Here is a 7579-nt window from a genome sequence, read left to right as displayed (position 1 = left end):
GTTAAAATCATGAGCTGAAACTGTGTGAAGACCATAAAGCTTTAAGGTTAAGTGCTAAACGGCCTTTGAAGACTGATCTGTTTAGTCGTATGGCTGTGATTTTAGTGAAAACAGAAAAAAATCCTCTTTGAATAACGTCTCTAAGCATAAATACGTTTAAACCCCTGCTTTGTTCTTTTAGTTATGGCCTTCTAACAACTGTTTAAAGTTAGATTTTTCATACACTTTTTAACTTGAAGTAGTTCACATGTACAAGCATTTGAAAATGTCTGGCCTGATTTCGTTTTTATTTTCACTGAGAATAAAAGTCACATGTTTTAGGTCCGAGAAGAAATCGTCAATGTCTCTTTTTTTTTTTTTTTTAAGCTTCATCCACAAACTCTTGCTTAAAGTTTTGTCTGACCAGGGATCGTGGAAACCCGGCAGCGGTAAGTTTTTGTGGCACAAAACAGGCACAAGTTCTTGCGACGTTTAAACCTCGCTCCCACGTTATCGTCTTTAAGCGTTGAGGTTCCTTCGTGGACGCTCGCCTTAAACCTCATTCAGTTGGCAAAGAACAAAATGACCACCTGGTTTTTGGTGAGTTTTCTGATAAAAAAACGGAGCGTGTCATACCCACTCCTGCACGGGGTATTTGTAGTACTGCTGCGTCATCGTGTTCTGTTGGACTCCTTTGTTTTTGAATTGAAAAATGGTGTAAACCAAGACCAAGATGCACAGAGACAGGATGCAGGGAATCACCACGGCGATGGCATTGACGGTGGTCGGGACGTCGTTGATGGTGACCATGATGTCCACGTCGTCCAGAGGCAGCTGACGGTCTCCACGGTTTCCGCTGCCGCCCAAACGCTCAATGTCCGACTGGTCGCAGCCCATCCAGTCGCGTAAAATGGACTTGGGGTATCCGGGGTCCACTGTGAGCTTCTGGTTGTCAAACTTCCAGTAGTCTTTGCCCTTGTAGAAGTAGGTGTAGTCTGGAGGGAGAGAGACAACGAGGATTTAACGCAGATCTATTGTACAAAATAAACTTTTCAGAGGCTTTACTCATGTTACAGTTGTTTCCTCCTCTCATTTACCCTTTTAAACTTGTTTTTGGAGTGATTCGTGCATATTTGAGCAGGTTTAATCGCTTATTTTCAAGATGTCATTGCAGATAAATCCCCGTTTTCACCTCCACCTGCGCACACGCTCACTGTGATGTACGAACTTCTTTAATTTGATTTATTAAGTGGTTTTAGATCAATATTACGATTTAAAATGTGAAAAATACAACGTAATGATCCACAGGTGTCATAGATTATAACTACAAAGCAGAAACATGCACAGTAGGTCTGATTTAAGGATGTGAGTCTTTTTAATCCAGAAGTAGAAACACGTGGTTTGGAGCAGAGTTCAAAGTTTTCTGTTAAATGTTAATGATTAAAAGTCTGAATTGTTTATGTTCAGGAAACTAATACTGAAAGTCAATTGCGTTTGTGTTTTAATCAGACAAAAAAAATAAAATAAAAAATGTGATTGATCTAGGAGGAATATGATTTATGATTTATTTATTTATCTATGTGTGTATGTATGCATTTATTTATTCATTCATCTATGTATCTATGCATTTATTTAATTATTTTTTATTTATTTATATATTCATTCATTCATTTTTTATGTATGTATGTATGTATGTATTTATTTATTATTTTATTCATTCATTCATTTCATTTTTTTATTTATAAATTATTATTATTATTATTATTATTATTATTATTATTATTATTATGTATTTATGTATTTATTTATTTAATTTAATTTAATTTTATTTATTTTTTATTTTTTTTACCAAGCTCTTGGTGCCAGCTCTCAACCACATGAAACAGTCGTAGTCCACGTTTCTCAGATCTGTTTCGAGTCTTTACAGTGATATATAATATGATGATATATAAATGTGCATTTCTACAGAAAACAATCCCTGCTCCTCCACGCTTGTCTCTCGTGTGCGTTTATATTTGCTCCGTCACCTCCACCGCTCCCCAGCATTCATTTGTCTGGCACATTGAAACCCCCCGAGCACCCCGTCTCACACTAGAACACACGCACACACACCCTCACACACACACGCAGTCATGTGACCTTCGTGACCACATGGGATGATTTGAACGCTTCTTTAATCAGGTCTCATTGTTAAATCTGTATCGTTGTCTTAGTTACACATATTTACATTGAACAAATACAAGAAACAGTGCAGAGAGCGGTTAATTTTAACACAATTACACATCATTTCAAGGGCCTTGGACGGTGTTTTGAACGACCACTTCCGTAAAAGAGTCATAAATAAATAAAAAAAACCTATTTGACGTGTAACTTACATCCTTCTTTGCTGATAAAGGCTCCTTGTGGTGAGCTGGGGATCCCTTTCCACACTGTGATCGGTTTGGGGTAGCCTGGGTCTGCAGTCTTCTTTTCCTCGTTGTAGCGCCAGTACTGGTCTCCTTTGAAGAAGTACGTTTTACCCACAGGTTCCCACCGCAGCGCCGTATCGATGCCGTCTTTAGGGAGGCAGCTGCCCAGCTCCACCAGGCTGTGGGGGTAGCCCGGCTCAGCTGTAACCTCCTTAAAAACCCAATACTTATCACCTGGGACGAACAGAACAGAAGAAAAACTTTAAAACTCACCAACTTTGTCTTCAAACGGACCCTCTAGCGACACTTACCTTGGATTTTTAAGAAGGATTATATCATTGTTAATGTTTAAATCATTCAAAAATCTTATCAAAGACTTTTTTGGCCCAAGGCTCATTTTCCTGCCAGTTTCAGAAAAAAACCCAACCCGCTTTGTGCAGTTGAACGTGTGCATTTCTTCTACAGCTGCTTCTTACCCAGGTCAAGTTTGTCAATGAGAATTAGTTCACATTTACCTAATAAAATAACATAATAACGTCCATATTATTCATATTTTTGAAGTGGGCAGGGTCAGTGTGTTGTTTTCTACAGGAGACAGATCCGCGGCTGCAGCTTGGCCGCTCTGCCGTTCTCTATTTCACACTTTATTAAATATCATCTCAGGGCAGGGAGGGGCTGCACAGGGAAGACACGGTGTAATAACATTAGAGCAGATGGCGCACTGCGAGTTTAACAGCTCTCCAGACCTTTGCAAACTTTGTCCACGAGAAAGTGACGAAATACGAAAACATTTTGCCCTAAACAATGAACTGACCCACACTTTGGAAAAACAATGGGAGGATGTGTTTTTCTAGGAATTTATGCAATGGGTAAGAGTAAATGAAATGGTTATAGCGCAGTTATATATTACATACGCCCTAACAATACCGTACATTTGGGACTATAGAGCGCACCTGAATATGAGCCGCACCAGCTAAATTTGAAAAGAAAGTCAATTTTGTACATCTATAAGCCGCACCTGAATATAAGCCGCAGGTTTTCATATTGTAACGTGAGATATTTACACAGAAAGATGCTACACGGACACGCTTTTTTTAAACTGTGCCTGAAAATTGGCACTGAAACGACATCAACACAGGATGAACACACCTGCAGGTTTAGAAAATAAAGCTGCACCAACACAGACCGTCTGCTTTTATTTCCTTCTGTCGTCTTTTTACATCGACCAAGTTGGATTCATTGATGCCGAGCTCTCGTGCAGTGGATCTATTTCCTTCTTTATCTTAAAAACTGCATCATGTCCATTTCTTCGTGTGTTTTCCATGATGCGCAAAATGATCATTCAAAATCAAAACAAGTGAATTCTTCAGAGCATAATCTTTCCCCACGACTGTCTCACTTTTACATTTACAGCTAGAGAGCGCCCCCCGGTGGCCGTTATCCAGTAAAATTCTATAAATAAGCTGCACTGTTGTATCGGCCGCAGGGAAAAGTCACGGCTTATAGTCAGAAATTTACGGTATATTATTCTTGTTTTTACTACATGGTTAAAGAGTTTACAATGTGAAAGTCTCTGCAAATGCTCCAGCGCAGTGTAAAACGACAAATACAAAGAGTTAGTTTAACCCTATAGCGTCAGATCCTATCGTCGCCGATAGACTTGCGGTTGTGGACTTTCCAGCAGCGTAACTCCGCCCCCAGTCGTGCTTCATGTAAATTCAAACGGCGTCTCAAAGCGGAGACGGGGCTGTCTAAATATTTTACCCTCATTAGGGTAAATCTGCCTCTGTTGTCCCTGGTGACGAATGAGAGTGCGGGGCTGCGGGGATTTTCACTCATTTATTTGATGCATAAAAGAAAAAATACGGATGGATGTGTAAAATAGAAGTAGTTGTGTGAAAAAAATGCAGTAAATTCTGATACTTCGTTTAACATGATTTTTATGACTATAAAAAAAAGACAAAACCATAATCCACATGATTATCTCTGTTATCGCTTTCAAACGAAAAATGCAGTTTTACTCCTGTCTGTCAGAAGCTTCTGCCCGAACTCTGCCCTCACTGATTCATTCAGTGTCAGAGCAGTAATCATCATTCAAGTCATTATGAACATGTAAGAAGTTCAGTTGTATTGTGCAGTTTTATCTCATGATGTTGTGCAAAGTACATCAAAATGCACTGTACATGTAAGAATTCATAATACATTTACAAATAAATATATGTTTAACATTTTTGTATTAGGTGGTGGATCTTTCAGACACGATCATTTTAAAAGTATCTCACATACTGAAAAAGTCTGAGCAGCCCTGGTCTAAACATTTAAAGTGCTTTTATATAAAACTCTAGTATTATAATATATTATATTTTAATAAAAGCTCTGGTGAAATACATCGGGTCAGTCTGTCTGTCCATAAAACCGTGTGCACTGTCGAGTTAAAAGAGCATCATTGTTCTGTGTGATTCAATATGAACATTTGGTGCGGCGCTGAGGTGATTGTGCCAACACTTTCACAAAGAAAAACAATGTTCCTGTCAAGAGTCTGAGTCTGAGGCCTGTTACTCATGTGCAGCACCTTCTCTCTTCTGTTCACACACTTATCTCTGCAACTTATTGAGCGATGGAAAGAAAAACTGTTGTCAATTTGCATGGGAACCTATTTTGAGATCCTCCCCTTTTGTATGTCACACGTGCATCTACCGGTACTTGGTTTGCTCTTACCTTTAAAAAAGACAAATTTCCCGTCTGATCTCTCGTAGGCAGCGTCGATACGAGGGGGGAGACCCTTCCAGAACTGGTCAATCTGCATCGGGTAACCCTCCTGCACCTTGTTGTTTCGTAGACGCCAAAACCACCGGTCCTAAAAAACAAAACATGACATTCCAATACCATATTTTGCAATTTCTTTCTACCCTTTTGAAGTAGTGCATCTTATTTTATCACCTGAAATAAGTGAATAACAAAATGGGAAACATTCTGTATTGGACACGGAGACATTTACTGTATTTGAACTGTTTGTCTTATAATGTAATTGTGATGAAATGTGTGTTTTAATGTGCGTTCACCTGCAGATGGAAAGCAGCAGCAGCTAAATCTGGTATAAATCGTATTTTCTTTTGTAAGATTCATGAATTTGTACATGATCCCTGACAAATAAAGAATAAAGAAAGAAAGAAAGATGGTTAGATGAAGGGTCTGTTGTTAATTTAAAGTGATTTACCAAACAAAAAGATGGGTTAAAATCACAAACGCATGAATCATTTGGATACAGTTGTCCGTCACTACATCGCTATTTCGTGCAATTTTACATGTTTTTTTTTAACAGCGTATAAACGTGCATTTTGTCGTGCGTCCTGATTGGCTGTTGGACTGTAGACCATTGTGTCGTGCGTCCTGATTGGCTGTTGGACTGTAGACCATTGTCCATCAGTCTCCTCCGTGTCGTGTCTCCTGTCCAGTACAGAATGTGTTCAGACAAATTCATGTAACCTTGATTTATTTGACGTATTTTATTTTATGTATTAACATTTATTTGGCTCATTAGTATTTATTTTATTATGTGTACTTATTTTTATTAACAATGAATATTATTTATTATATTATGTTGGACACATTATTTTCTTTCTTCATAATAATATTGGTTCCTACTTATTGCTTCAGTACAGCACATTTGAGGAGTGCACCGATAAAAATGTAACAAGAGTGAACGCGCACAACGAGCTGTAACTGTCCTGCTGTCGGTCGATTTAAGCAAAAAAGAAGTGAGAAAATACATCAAATTAAACCTAAATGTGACAAACCACCGCCTCAAGAGACTGAACAGAACAAAATATTAGAGTCAAATTTACATAAACGTTGGATCTCAGTGTGACTCTGAAGTGCTGTACGTTTGCAATTTGTTTTCTCCCCGACAAAACCCACAATGTCGATGAAACGTTCTGCACCGACAAAGACGCCGACGAAGGTTTGAACTTTGAGAGAGTTTAAACGAGACAGAAATGTGAGAAAATGTTAACGCCTGTGTGAGAAAAGTGTATAAAGTGTGTGGTGAGGGGTTTGACAGACAAAAACAGAGAGAATAATGTAAAAAATAAAGTTGATACTTCGCGGACTTCATTTATTGCGGGTTATTTTTAGATTTTTAGATTGATTTTCAGATTTCTGTTGGTTAAATCAGCATTTTCGTTGCCCTGCTGTTGTGATTTTAGGTTATAAATCCTCACGTATTAAATATAAACCAAACGTAGTGCAGATAAACTCCTTTTACTCCTCTGCACTGAACTAAACTGAACTGTTCTGAGCTGAGACTTGATCAAAGTCGAGGCCTGTCTCACATTTTTAGCACATAAATAAATGCTGCGTTTGAGCGCTTTGACAATACGTCCGGCGACTGGATGTTCTGCGTTGTTTACTCAAAAGGAGAATGAGGAGTGGGTGTGATGAACCAAGACAAACGAGCGGACGGGAGCACCGGAGCAGCTCTGAGGCCGCCGCGAACGCGCAGATAAGAGGAAGAACGATGATGCATGCTAAGTGAAGGACAAAAAGGGTGTGTCTGTGCCCGGAGCAGAGCGGCGGAGGAGGCAGGAGGAGGAGGGAGGAGGAGGGAGGAGCGCGAGGCAAGCATCAATCTTCCCTCATTATCATTTGGCTTCAGTGAATCTAGGACACAGCCAAGCACCGTCCCCACTGAATACACGCCATTATACAGAGCTCCCAAACAGGTGCAAACACAGACAGTCAGACAAACAACTCCAACGCGACGTCTTGTGAGTTACTTTATAATACGAAGAGTCCACCACCTGAAACATTTATACAGTAAATTACAAAATATGCTTTCTATAGATGAGCAAAAGTGAGCAGAGACTTTAAAACGTGCAGTCCTTTTGTGAGAAACCGGCTCTTTAATTAAGCGAATTTGGGAATTACGCACACAGAACACTGGGATTGAAATGTGAAAACTGATTGATTATAGTATTTAAGTAGTTATGGATGTTTTAAAAAATGATCTTAAGCAGTATTACAGTCAACTGCATGTTCTAGTAAAAGGTTTCATCATAAATACATGTAAAATTATCTGATTAGATGAATTCAAAGAGATAAAATACATCTAAAAGAAAACAAACTATGACTTTACTGTTAAGCTAAATTGTTTATACTGTTTTTTTCTGGAAGATAAGTGTCACTTTTTCCAC

At 38.8% G+C, this 7579-nt stretch overlaps 1 protein-coding gene across 1 annotated transcript in view; it reads right to left on the bottom strand.

Moving 5' to 3' along the window:
- Window positions 1–600: 600 nt before the first annotated feature.
- The window catches only part of mmp24 (matrix metallopeptidase 24), a 40465-nt gene continuing 33486 nt past the window's right edge, over window positions 601–7579 (bottom strand). Inside the window, exons 8-10 of the mRNA XM_033966541.2 lie at window positions 5106–5244; window positions 2355–2621; window positions 601–974 (exon numbers count right to left, since the gene is read on the bottom strand). Of these exons, the coding sequence (XP_033822432.2) occupies window positions 610–974; window positions 2355–2621; window positions 5106–5244 (771 nt within the window). The 3' untranslated portion in view covers window positions 601–609. The remainder of the gene's footprint in view (window positions 975–2354; window positions 2622–5105; window positions 5245–7579) is intronic.

The sequence above is a fragment of the Periophthalmus magnuspinnatus genome, chromosome 5 (assembly GCF_009829125.3).
Source record: "Periophthalmus magnuspinnatus isolate fPerMag1 chromosome 5, fPerMag1.2.pri, whole genome shotgun sequence".
Taxonomy (NCBI): Eukaryota; Metazoa; Chordata; class Actinopteri; order Gobiiformes; family Gobiidae; genus Periophthalmus; species Periophthalmus magnuspinnatus.
Note: the sequence above shows the minus strand (reverse complement) of the source record. Positions and strands in the feature narration are given on the sequence as shown.